This window comes from Syngnathus acus, chromosome 24 (assembly GCF_901709675.1).
Source record: "Syngnathus acus chromosome 24, fSynAcu1.2, whole genome shotgun sequence".
Lineage (NCBI taxonomy): Eukaryota > Metazoa > Chordata > Actinopteri > Syngnathiformes > Syngnathidae > Syngnathus > Syngnathus acus.
This window is the reverse complement of record NC_051108.1, coordinates 6,029,025-6,041,277: the sequence shown is the minus strand read 5'-3', so window position 1 is coordinate 6,041,277 and position 12,253 is coordinate 6,029,025. Positions and strand designations below refer to the sequence as shown.

Below are 12,253 nucleotides of genomic sequence, written 5' to 3'. Positions count from 1 at the left end.
TAATTTAATCCGTGCTCATTTATTCGACAGTTGCCAGGTAAATTAGATAGTGGGTAAGAGCAGATCGGCCACAGCAGTTTCAGAAGTTGTGGTCAAAAGACTTCCCACGCATAGAAATAAGTGGGGTGGAAGCAGTACAACATATTTCCAGCAGAGGGCGCTAATGCGCTGTAGTTCAGGTTTCCATGGCTGTTTCGGTCATTTGACTGTGCGATATTCTAGCAATTGTCAAGTTATTTTCCAGTTTATTTTGTGATTCATTTACCTATCCAAATTATGTCAAATGTAGATTTCCAAAATAGACATACAGATGCAAATAAATACCCTTTACAGGTCTATCCTCCTTCAGTGCAAAATGAAATACTATTCTGCCAAAGCAGTGGTCCCCGAGTTGCTTCTTGGTTATAATGGTGGTCCCTTGGACAAAATCATTTGAAAATCCCTGGATAGCCAATGTTAAAGTGTTAAAATTGGACAGTGTACCATTATAGCTGCCAAGGAAATAAAAGTGAACAAATTAATTAAAATTAAAAAAACAAATGGCTCGCAGGGGCTAGTTAGTTCCATTCAGCATTAAATCACTTAATTAACCAGAAACTTTTCGTGTAAAACCCTAGCAACTGATGGCACTGGAAGCATTTAAAATAAAATAAAATGCGGTATTCGTATTTGAAATTGTATTTTCACAAGCGGAGGTAAAGACATGATATTAGAGGAACAGTTTGTTGCCTTTTACAGTAGTTTGACCACTTTTGAACTACTCAGTATCTTGGCACATAACGTCTTTTCAGTCTGAAGACTGATGTTTTACCGATTCACGACCTCGGCCCATTGAACGCCGTTGAACTTGGCTGCCTTTACACCTGTTTATGGACCCCGTGGAGGCTATGGGTGTTCTTTGGTGTTGGGGGCGTGCGCTGATTGGCCGCTGTTACTTTTTTTTCCTTTGTCTTGTTGCTTTGCTTTGATGGCTTTTAACTTTCGCACTTACTGGCTTTCTTTGTGGCGCCGTTGTGTGCCAGCCTTGTAAGAGCCTATTGAGTTGCGCTCATGCCATCTGTGTCTTTTATATACCCGCTCTGTGGTATGAATACTGCTGGGGCCTGAATTTCCCCAACCCCAGGGATCAATAAATGTTCAATCAATCAATATTTAACTCACTTGGTTTGCGTCAGTGTCATGGAAAAACATGTCCAAAAGTGTGTGGTGATGGTACTGTGCAGTACCTGGTACTTAGTTTTTGTCCCAGATGTCAGCTGTTAGCATGTGCTCACCTTCCCCCTGGTGGCGCTTGTGTCATTAGAAGTAAGTGACATCTCACCTGAGCTCATCAAACACTTAAGCTGCTTCCATGCAAGGCCTGTCATCAATGTTTGTGAGCAACTAAATTCGTCCCACACAAACATTGACTTCACTTTATTAAATCTGGCCCTCCTTGCAAAAAGTTTGGACACCCCTGCCCGAAGGTTTAGGCCTAGGGTGAGGGCTAGAGGTAGGGTTGGAGTAAAGGTTTGGTTTGGGGTTGGAGTTAGGGCTAGGGTTAGGGCTAGGGCTGGAATTATGGTTAGGGTTAGAGCTAGGGTTAGGGCTAGAATTAGGGTTAGGGTTAGAGCTAGGGTTAGGGCTGGAGTTAGAGTTAGGTTAACATCCCCATCTCAACGCTTTACATAGTGACTATGCAGATCTATCTGAGCCCCCTCGCAAGAAAGACTGGGTCTTCTGAGACAACTGCAACATCTGCCCCCGCGGTGCCAGCAGCCAGGGGCAGTGGTGGGCCAGGGGAGACCCAGCATGCCAAATCCGACGCAAGGAGGAAGAGCCCGTCCTTTGTTTAACCTTCAGAAGACTTCCACCAATGTCACCAGTCAGCAGAACACACAACACGATGCTAATAGCCACAAAAGCCCCATCAAGTTCTCCAGCCAGTACTTTCAGATTTGTTACTGACAGCAAGAACCAACACCTCCATTTTGTTTTAGCTTACTTTTTGACTTAACGTGTTCGTAATAAGTAATTATCTTGAAAGTCGCAATGGATCTAGTTGTGAGTCTTGAGCACCACAATTATGCAAAAAAAATATTTGACCTTAGCTTTAAAAATTAAGTGAAATCAAACTTCTTGTTTAAAACCATAATTTATAACCTATGCCTTGTTTCAAACCATAAATTGAAAATAAATAAATAAATACTAACCCTTGTTTATTCACTCAACTGTAGAGGGGGGATGTCTTCTGGGGTGAGTCCTTTAGTGAATTAGTGAGTGTGCATTTTTGCTGATTGTGTCTGTTATTTGTAGTTGTATTTCCACAATGTGTATTACAAACACATACAGTATGTACTAGAACACAGGTGTCAAACTCAAGGCCCGGGGGCCAGATACGGCCTGCCACATCATTTTATGTGGCCCATGAAGACAAATTGTGCATCAAATTCGAGTGTCATTACTAAAATTGCAAATTTTCTTCACTTTTAAAAATATTTTTTTAATATTTGACCAGTTTTTACTGGTCTGATTTGAAAATGAGTTATTTTATTTTATTTAATAGCCACATAAGCCCCATAGCCCAGGTTAGGGCTAGGGTTTTCTGTATAAAAATTAAATTTGGTGTTCAAAAAGTCTTTTTTCAAACTTGAGTCAAAAAGTCTTTTTTCAAACTTGAGTTTTGAAAAAGAGGGGGTCGTCTTACAATCGGAGTCGTCTTATAGTCGGGCCAATACGGTATACCAGGGGTGTTGAACTCCAGTCCTTGGGGGGCCGCGTTCCAATATGTTTTCCAAGTTACCCTCGTTAAACACACCTGAGTGAAAAGATCAGTTCATTTTCAGGTTCTGAAGAAATAAAAATGCAATTGGGGAAGTGGTTTGGCATCCCTTATGGTCAACTGAGACCGCTCATGTCCCTCCTGGACCTTGTGACTACACTTAATCCCCCCCCCCCCCATCCCCTCCTGGCACCAATAGGGTGGACAAAGATTCAAGTTAAGTTTGTTACTTTGCTTTATTGGTGATCATGAATAAAGTGCTTGAATAAAATATGTCTTCTTGTCTCCTTCGGGCAGAAACATCTATCCATTTTCTGAACACCAGGAGTCGCTTCATTTCCACTCTAATGGATGAGAACCATTTAATAATTTTTTTGTACTTGTACTACACATTCAGTCAAATTGCACTTATTTTTGTGTATTATTGCTTGAATGACGTGTTTGTTGTGATATGTCAGCCAGACGTCTGTCACATCTCTAACACAGATAACCTGTTAGCAGGAGAACATAAATGATACGAGATGTCATTAGACAGCGGGACGAGCGACGGGGGAGCGATTGCCTAGCGTGTGAGTGTCAAATCACTGCTCCTGCCTGCTGATAACATGTTGTCATCAGGAACAGAAACATCAGCTCGTTGGATCGACTGTCAATCATTGCACCTCCAGTAGCACGTTATAACTGTAAGGTTTGAAGGATTTTAAACTCTTCAAATGAGTGCAAAATGAATGGCTTAAGATATCATACAGTGCCATTAAAGGTCTAGTTATTAAATCATATTGAACCATTATAATTGTTTTGAATAACTATAACAACATTACATATCTCTGGAGTCTGAATAAATGAGTTGGTCAAAGTTTCTTAATATTGTTTTGCTGTGTAAAAAAAGTGGCAGGTGATGTTTACCAGTCAGCGTTTACCCACGGTAAAATAACCACTGCCAATAACTAAACGCTCAGCTTCGCTTGCACACTCGATTTTTTTTTGCACAAATTTAACTGCAAAAAAAGGGAAACTTATCTCCAATTTCACCAGTGGGTTTCCTTATTTTCCCAACTTTTCGCGAGCGAACGAATTCAGTCGGCATTCACATATGCTACCTCACAAAAGCACGTCTAAGCAAACCCGAGCTTAAAAAACGAATTAGGTCAAATATGCAACTGCCTCTTAACACCTAGATGACAAATTTGCAAATAAAACTGTAGTGAAAGCAGAACGAAATGACGTGACGTCTCACCATGATGTTCCTCTTGACAATTCGTGCAACGGTTAGCATAGCTGTGACGTCACGGCAGTCAGACTTAGCAACTGTCATGTCCACTGAGAGGCTTTCCAAACAAAAACACTCACCAAGAATATCATGTGAACTGCTGCAATTTATTGCCATTCATTTGACACAGACACCTTACACAGGGTAACACAGGGTAGTATGACAAATGCAAGTGTGTCATCACATTTAGTTGGGAACACAAGACATGATGACACTGTATATTATTTACGCATATGCTGTGACGCTCTTGTCAGCGAGTGCCATACGAAAGTATTTGCCCCGTTTACATTTTCTTTGTCTGCAGTTTCCCTGAAACACTTTCAAACTACTGTGACTGCTTGGAAATTCAAATTGACCTACTATCGGTACTCTAGGCTTGAACCGAACCACAGCGGACATCACGAGGTTTCAACTTGTTGTGCAATATTAATGAGGACCAACAACACTTTCTCCATAGGAGGCAAGCTGATGACGACTTGTTTACCAGCCTGATAATAACCCCACCTACAAAATCGGTTTTGTACAATAAAATCAACTTTAAAAAGCAGCCTTCATCCATTCCTCCGCCATGTTTTTTTCAAGGCACATGTCAAAGTCACTGAAGGCAGTGCTGGAGAATTAGCGTCCCATGGTCGGCATGGTGACAGCCGGGCTCGTCACGGTGGCGTCCTCGGCTTTCCACTGTGACGTCACCGTCTTGATCTGTGTGTAGAACTGGATGCCCTACACGAAAAAAAGCAAGAGAAAGCGGTTCAAGCTGATGACGCCTTTTTGGTGGTGAGTGTAGGATTTTGAACATTTCTCACCTGTTTGCCATAGAAGTTGGTGTCTCCCCTGAAGGAGCCTCTGGAACCAGTGAAGGAGAACATAGGCAGGGGGACAGGAATGGGAACATTCACGCCAATCTGCCGAAAAGCACAAATTATTGTCACTGAATCATACATGCAGACAAAGAGTTTAATTATTTGCTATAAGTCAAAATGACTTTTCATTACTGTACATAATGTCATGCTATTCTATTTTCGCTGGACTGAATTGTTTGCATTTTCATACACAATTCTATTTAAAAAGAGTAAATAGTAAAATAAATTTAAAAAAAAATACAATAAAACAAAATATTTTGAGGTTTGTTTCATTTTCTTGGCTTTGACTTGATCTCACCTGGCCCACGTCCACCTCGTGCGTATATTTGCGTGCCGTGGCGCCGTTGGAGGTGAATATGGCCGTGCCGTTGCCGTAGGGGTTGCTGTTGATCATGGAGATGGCATCATCCAGGTCGTTGGCCTCCAGGACCACCAAAACCGGCCCAAAAATCTCCTCCTTGTAGCATGTCATGTCCGGCTGGGGACATCATTAAACAATAAATTATAATCTCTTGGCCTAGAGCTGCTTGAAAGTTCAAACTTTTTATGCTTGGGAAAAAGCGTTTTATTCAGCTTCCTCGGGATATAAGCTCAGCAGGGTATGCAAGACTTTAACAGCTGTGGGAACACACTACAGTGCGGCAGAACTTTCCTTTATTATGGATTCAATGTTCTGTCTGAATAAATACCCTACCCGCAGTGAAAAGGAAGCAACGGTTCAAGTGTTGGCACGGTTTTTGTTCGTAGCGATGCGATTCTTACAGCGGCATCTGTGGTCACCCAACATTACATTTTAGCAATGGGCAGGCAAAGTACGCCCCCGAGCATTTGCAACGATACAACACATGCGTTATCAAGAATGCTCGAATATTTGCTGCATTCACGTAGACAAACAAAACTGTATTTCAATGAGCATTTTTTTTAATGTTTAAATGTAAACACAATGGCTAGAGACAAAGATTTTATGGAGGCTCACCGTTACGCTGGCCAAGATGGTGGGTCCAACAAAATTGCCGTTCTCATATCCTTTAACGTTGACGTTCCTGCCGTCCAGCAGCACCTGGGCGCCCTCATTGACGCCGCTCTGGATCAGAGACTCGACGCGAGCCTTGGCCTCGGGAGAGATGAGCGGTCCCACGTCAGCGCCGGGCTGGTCGCCTGCACATTGTCCGTCGTTAATCGGCAATACGTGGGTGAGACTTGGCGAGGCAATGTTGACCTGCGTTGACGCGCAACGATTTGGAGCGCTCCACCAGCTCCGGGAGCCACTCGCGAGACTCGCCCACAAAGATGGCGGTGGAGAGAGCCATGCAGCGCTGGCCGGCCGCTCCGAAAGCGGCGCCCACCAGCTGATTGATAGTGTTCTCCTTGTTGGCGTCCGGCATCACCACGCCGTGGTTTTTGGCGCCCTGGGAAAATGCAAGTAATGAATAGTGACTAAAGATGGAAAAGAGTAAGACTACTAAGTTCTTTGCATTAGGAACAAAAACCATGTACCATGTTGGACTGCACCCTCTTGCCGTTCTTGGAGCCTCTTTCGTAGATGTACTCTCCCGCCTGGTTGGATCCCACAAAGCTGATGGCTTTGATGGCAGGATGGTCGCAAATGAAATTGACAGCTGCGTTCAAACAGACACAAGATATAAAATCCTCCTCTGAATAGACGCCGCGCTCGCATGACTTATGCCGCCGACCTGCGTGCTGCCCGTGGATGATGTTGAGCGTGCCGTCAGGCGCTCCGGCGTCCTGCAGCATCTTGGCCAGCAGCATGGTGCATCCGGGGACGCGCTCCGACGGCTTCATCAGGTAGGTGTTGCCGCACACCATGCCGATGGGGAACATCCACAGCGGGATCATGGCGGGGAAGTTGAAGGGAGCGATGCCGGCGCACACGCCGATGGGCAGGCGGTAGGTGTATGTGTCCATGTCCTTGGTGATGGACGGCAGCGTCTCGCCCAGCATCAGCGACGTGATGCTGCAGGCGTGCTCCACCACCTCTGCCCGAGCGACAAATTTTAGTCACGCTTGAAATCAACAACAGACATCGAGGGTTGCTGTGTTTAAGCAAGCCGTTGGCTTAATGTTTTCCACTTGCTGAAGCTGTCGATTGCCTTTGGGTAAAATGCAGCGTGCTAGTAAATCTTAACCTGATGGCACACCAGCACACGCCACCGCCTGTCTTTTCTGCTGATAATGGAATGCCGCTCGTTACTTTGAACTGCGCCAAGAAATGCTTTGGCGAGCGGATCTTAATTCCTCAACAGGAGTGACGGAAAAGAGATAAAGAGTCTGTGTTGATTTAGCTACACGAGAGGGACAACAAATATCTAAAATGGGGAGTGGTATCTGTAGCATTTGAACAGTGGAAGGTTTTGTGGGCTCACTGACATGATATATATGCTGATGCACGAGTATTATTAATAGACAGCCACTTTGCTTTGACCATCATGATGATTTTTTTTTTTTTTTTTAACAACTTTCCATAAATTTCACGGTCATCCTGCTCCAGAGCATTCCATTTAGCGCCATCGCTAGCGTCCGAGTCAGCCGAAACCGTGTTTTTACTGTGGACGAGCGTGCGACAGTTGGTGGCGGATTTCTTTTCCTATCACCAGAAGGGGGAGAAAGAAAAAAAAACTGAGGGAGACCGAGAGAACGAAATTGTGTTTTTTATCGCGGCCCATTAAGCGGCCAGCAGCGATCAATCCGGAGACGACGGACATAAAAAGCTCACTGGGACTGCTTAGGAAGCCTTGCGCCGCAATCCACTGTGCAGCTGTCTTTACCGGAAACACATCAATCCATGAAGATGAATAACAGCAGAAAGTCAGGGGGAAAAAAAAAAAAAAACACATCCCTGGGGGGACTTTTAAATTAATCAATAACATTTAATTTGCCTGTTGCAAGTCGCATTTTGTTTGTATTCTGCCAATATGCAAACTGTGATTTAAACGAAGGAAACGCAGTACTGAAAATGGGCTAACTTGTTATTGTGTTTTATTTTTGACTCTGATTCTTAATTAGTGTCATTGCACCTTTTCCATAAGTCACTTCATAAAAAGTTTGGTGTTAAAGATGAATATAAGTAACTTGTTTTGTTTTTGCAAATTAGATACTTTTACTCACGCAGTCCTCGGAAGACATCACCTTCGGCATCAGCCAGAGTCTTGCCTTGTTCCAGCGTGATCATCTTAGCCAGCTCTTTCTAGAATTGAAAAATAGAGAGACAAGGTTAGGCAAAATTCAATGGAAATTGCACAAGTAAAAAAAACTTGTTACAATGTTGTCTTTGATGAGCTGCTGGTAGCGTAGGAAGATCTGCTGGCGGCTTAGGATGGACGTCTCCGACCAGGAGCGGAAGCTACGGGAGCAGGACTCCGCGGCGGCCAGCATCTCCGTCTGCGTGGCTTTGGGAACACGGCCCACCACCTCATTAGTGGCCTGCGAGGGTGGCGAGGAGCAGAGACAGTCCGTTCAGACACACTGACTGCAGTCCTTACTTCAGCTCGTGCATTAACATTTACAGCAAAATCTTTTTCTGGTCCTTAACAACGTTGTAAATTTGACTCGCGTATTAACGAGCCATCATAAGCTTGCCTGAATGTTGCTGAGGCCTCGGATATCTTTTGTAGTACTTGTTTTATCTCCTCTAACTTCCTTTAATAGCATTACAAAGATGGCATAGGCATGCATTTATAAATACTTACAGGGTTGTGAATGTCGAGCCATTCTGATGTGTTGGACTCGACAAACTTTCCATCGATGAACAGCTTGGTGGTGGGCTGCAGAGGTTACACAAATACATGCTCACGTGCTCATTGGATAGATGGGTTTACACTTTATTTTGTTCAAGTGACCCCCCCCTAGAAAGTAGGTTTGTTCCTTGAGGTAAAACACGCGAGAGTTTAAAAGGGACTTGTGTTTTACGGTTTTCTTTGTGAAAAAGTAACGTGAATGACTTGTCACAGTGACGCTGATCGTCAATGTAACGTTATGTGTCGGGGAGTGAGACTAGTTGCACAGTGTGAGATCTCTTCTTACCACAGACGAGTAGCACATACGGCCCAGCTGCACGGGGGATGTCTGGAAGGTATTTATAAAACAAATTTGGTTAACATTTGACTCTTTTGTTCGCGTTACGCAAACTAACCCGTATCTTATGTAAATAATCAAGACAAGTTTATTCAACACTCTATTTAACTAAAAAGGCAGATACGGACGACTGATCAAACAAGTCTGACGCGCAAGCAGAGCTGCAGCGCGTGCTACAAGCTAGCCACGGAGCTGGTTAGCTTCAACTCACTAGCTCAAGTGATAATGGGACACTTTAAGACGTTTCTTTGCTTTACCTTCTTATTCAGCACGAAGCGGAGTATTGCAGCCATTGCGGGAACTAAGGTTACTGTTTTAGTCCTTCGAGTGACCCACCACAGAACGCGTAGAAGCCGTCCAAACGTCCACTAGCAAACATGGGGGACGGGGGGGCGGGGCTGGTAGTTTAACCTGCGATCTATACACCGATAGGAGTGCTCGATGTTTGTGGCTTTTATTATTCCATGCTGTTTGTGAATCGACTAAAAACGTCACCGTGGCTAGGCTTCCTTAATAGGCGGGACATTTTAACAGCGGACCAATCAACAGGCGTTATTCAACCGCCGCCCGAATTTCCTAGAAGCTGATTGGATGCTCTTACACCGTCATCGGAGTTGAACTTGTCTCGAGTTCAAACCTCCTGGGAATGTATGCGTCAAAAAATGTCAAAAGCTCTGCGTAGCAACGTCAAACAAGTCAAAGTATTCTAATTTTACAAAATCGATCTTTATTTTTCAAGCGTCAAAGCTCGCTTTGATACAAGCTGAAGGCAAAGTAAGCGACTCGAGTCGTCGAGAGCCTGTTTCCATGACAACATGGGTACACGCAACATGGAGTTCCTGCAGTGGAGTTGCGAGGATGTTGCAAGATGGATTGAGTCCATAGGGTTTCCGCAGTATAAAGTAGGTTGACATTGTAATGTTAATCAGACACAACAGAGGATGACAATAGTGATCGTAATCATTCACATTGTTTCCATGGCAGCTGTGCTTCACTGAGAACTGTGTCACAGGTAGAAAGCTGATCTTTGTGGATTGTGTCCACATGCCAAGACTCGGAATCACAGATTTCAAACACATGCAGGTAGTAAAAACTACTCACAATGCTTAAAATATCAAAAACAAGCATAAAATACAAGCCGGAATAAGGTTAAAGATACTGCAGCACACATTATCGTACCCAATATATGCCATCTGGTTGCCAAACACTTGTGTGCCTTGATTTGAATTAATTCAAATGACTCACACGCATTCATTGGCCCCTTAATTAGGTTACACCTACACATTGAAGGACACTCACTTTGCATTGATTAATTTAATACCCCTTCTCATAAAGCTGAATGTTTGGCAAAATTTTGGAAACAGCTTGTATTGGCTCTCATTGTTTGAAATTGCAAGTCTATCACCAAAAATAAAAAGCTGTTTTCCCCTCGTCTCTTTGTCTGTTAAATTAGCTCAGTGCGTCTGCTCTAGTGTGTCAGCATCAGGGTGGAAGCAGGTGCAAACAAATAATGAAGGACTATTTTACTCAAGATGCTCGCACGCACGCACACTCCTTCATCTGGCTCTCAAAAGCCGAAACGCTCTCAATTCTCGGCAAGATGAGATCACCAAACAAACATTTTGGCCATCAAAGGACTCCCTTTCACCCTTATACAACTTTTTAACGTACTCACCCGCCGTGTGCTCGGCAGGCCATCGCGGCACGTGTGCGCGAGCTGCTGGGCATCACCGAGGTCCTGTGGAGTCGCAGCATTGCCGACCCGCCACGGGACATCGAGGGCCTCTTTTTGGAGATGAAGAGTCGCACGGGGGTGAAGACCGATGAGCTCACCCCTGAGCAGCTCCTGGAAGACATCAGCCACTGAACTCTGAAACCTCTGTAGGTTCCACTTTCATAGTTTATTTCATAAATGTCAAATGTAGAATCAGTCCGTTTTTACAAGCACTTGAAATTTTACAGAAACTAGTAAAATATTTAATGTTGCAGGGATTTCCGTGATTTGGTACATTCCACAAAGAAATCCTCAATATAGCGGCAAACACTGGATTGTGTGTGTGGAGGCACATATTGTATCAAACGCAATGTTCTGCCCGCCAACTCTCTTGGTGACTCACTCACTCACTCACGGGTTCCGACATTCACAATTCCCGTCCGCCAAGCATTGTAATTACGGCCGCTGTAAAGTGTTTCTATTACAATAGGCTGCATTTAAATAAATGTGATATTCTTTGAAATAATCATGATTTAAGAGTCCCGCTGGAGCTTTCACGAGCAGGTAGGTGTTCATTTCTATAACTCGGAAAGATAATAATTGGACCTCAAGGTAACTATCGGGCCGTGCAAAGTTGAAGTATGGTTCAAAGGTATGTCAAAGTCAAGGATACAAAAGTAGTCACACCCATGGGACAAACCATCATTCCCCTAATGTGCACAGTCGAGCCTACTAATTGGACTTGAAGCTAACGACAGGTCTTTTCAAGGCCAACATTTTTTTCTTTCCTATGCTACTAAAGTCAAGGGTATAAAAATAGAAGTATCAACTCATAACATACTACAGCCATAATAACGTACTTTGTAGACCGGACTGTACCATTTGGTACTTCATATTCTAAGCCTTTTTTTGTCATGTATGGAGTCAGCCACTCAAGAGAAAAAGAATCCCAACGGTGTTCCTAATGAAGTGGTCAATGAAGCTCTTGCCAAGATGACCTAACTCAAGCTCTTATTGAGCCGCTGAGGCATTCAGATCAAGGTATTGATTAAGAATAGAAATCCTCCATGCCAATTCTAAATTGGCGGGAGTGTGTATGTGTGTGAACATGCAGTATTATTTGAAACAAAATGGCAGACTTTTTTTTTTTTTTTTTTTTAAATTGCATCAATACAGTCAAATAGTTTTCTTTCCTGTCAGTTTTCCCCTTTCCTCAATGTTATTTTTGTGAACTGGGCCCTTGAAGCCATTTGAGACACTTTTGTGATTAAGGGCTAAATAAACTTGACTTATAGGAGGTATAAAATGCGGAAAGCGGAAGGGGGGGGTTGTTATTACGTGCCAACAGATCCACAGGGGACGGACGGGGGAGCTTTACGTTTCAGCCAAGTCAACATTTATTCAACGACTGATCTGCGGCGTACTGTGATTGTAACAGATGCAAGAACACCCAGAAACAACAACATATTTCATCACATCCTATTCAATTAGATCTTTCCCTAAACTAATTAAACATTAAAGCTTCACAATCTACCGTTGCCCATCTGTCGAAA

The 12,253-nt window shown here is 43.6% G+C and overlaps 2 protein-coding genes across 2 annotated transcripts; one reads left to right on the top strand and one right to left on the bottom strand.

Moving 5' to 3' along the window:
• Nucleotides 1-4,121: 4,121 nt before the first annotated feature.
• On the bottom strand, nucleotides 4,122-9,400 carry LOC119117816 (methylmalonate-semialdehyde dehydrogenase [acylating], mitochondrial-like). Its single transcript, XM_037244347.1, has 12 exons — nucleotides 9,244-9,400; nucleotides 8,936-8,977; nucleotides 8,602-8,676; nucleotides 8,174-8,335; nucleotides 8,021-8,099; nucleotides 6,589-6,891; nucleotides 6,392-6,513; nucleotides 6,114-6,303; nucleotides 5,871-6,052; nucleotides 5,193-5,372; nucleotides 4,838-4,936; nucleotides 4,122-4,754 (listed from the first exon to the last, which is right to left on the bottom strand). Exons 1-12 carry the CDS (start codon nucleotides 9,277-9,279, stop codon nucleotides 4,650-4,652), a joined length of 1,575 nt encoding a protein of 524 aa, XP_037100242.1. The 5' UTR covers nucleotides 9,280-9,400; the 3' UTR covers nucleotides 4,122-4,649.
• A 189-nt stretch (nucleotides 9,401-9,589) lies between these two features.
• On the top strand, nucleotides 9,590-12,229 carry LOC119117817 (sterile alpha motif domain-containing protein 15-like). The gene is made up of 3 exons (XM_037244348.1): nucleotides 9,590-9,888; nucleotides 9,971-10,069; nucleotides 10,680-12,229. The coding sequence occupies exons 1-3, from the start codon at nucleotides 9,802-9,804 to the stop codon at nucleotides 10,851-10,853; spliced, it is 360 nt and encodes a 119-aa protein (XP_037100243.1). The 5' UTR covers nucleotides 9,590-9,801; the 3' UTR covers nucleotides 10,854-12,229.
• The last annotated feature ends 24 nt before the right edge of the window (nucleotides 12,230-12,253 follow it).

Bases quoted from the DNA above. Each gene is read 5' to 3' on its own strand.
- LOC119117816 (XM_037244347.1), bottom strand. From the start codon at position 9,279: ATGGCTGCAATACTCCGCTTCGTGCTGAATAAGAAG. The intron at 8,978-9,243 runs GTAAAGCAAAGA...AATACCTTCCAG, and splicing joins GCTTCGTGCTGAATAAGAAG to ACATCCCCCGTGCAGCTGGG. The intron at 4,937-5,192 runs GTGAGATCAAGT...GCTTTTCGGCAG, and splicing joins ACGAGGTGGACGTGGGCCAG to ATTGGCGTGAATGTTCCCAT.
- LOC119117817 (XM_037244348.1), top strand. From the start codon at position 9,802: ATGGGTACACGCAACATGGAGTTCCTGCAGTGGAGTTGCGAGGATGTT. The intron at 9,889-9,970 runs GTAGGTTGACAT...TTTCCATGGCAG, and splicing joins TAGGGTTTCCGCAGTATAAA to CTGTGCTTCACTGAGAACTG. The intron at 10,070-10,679 runs GTAGTAAAAACT...TGTGCTCGGCAG, and splicing joins CAGATTTCAAACACATGCAG to GCCATCGCGGCACGTGTGCG.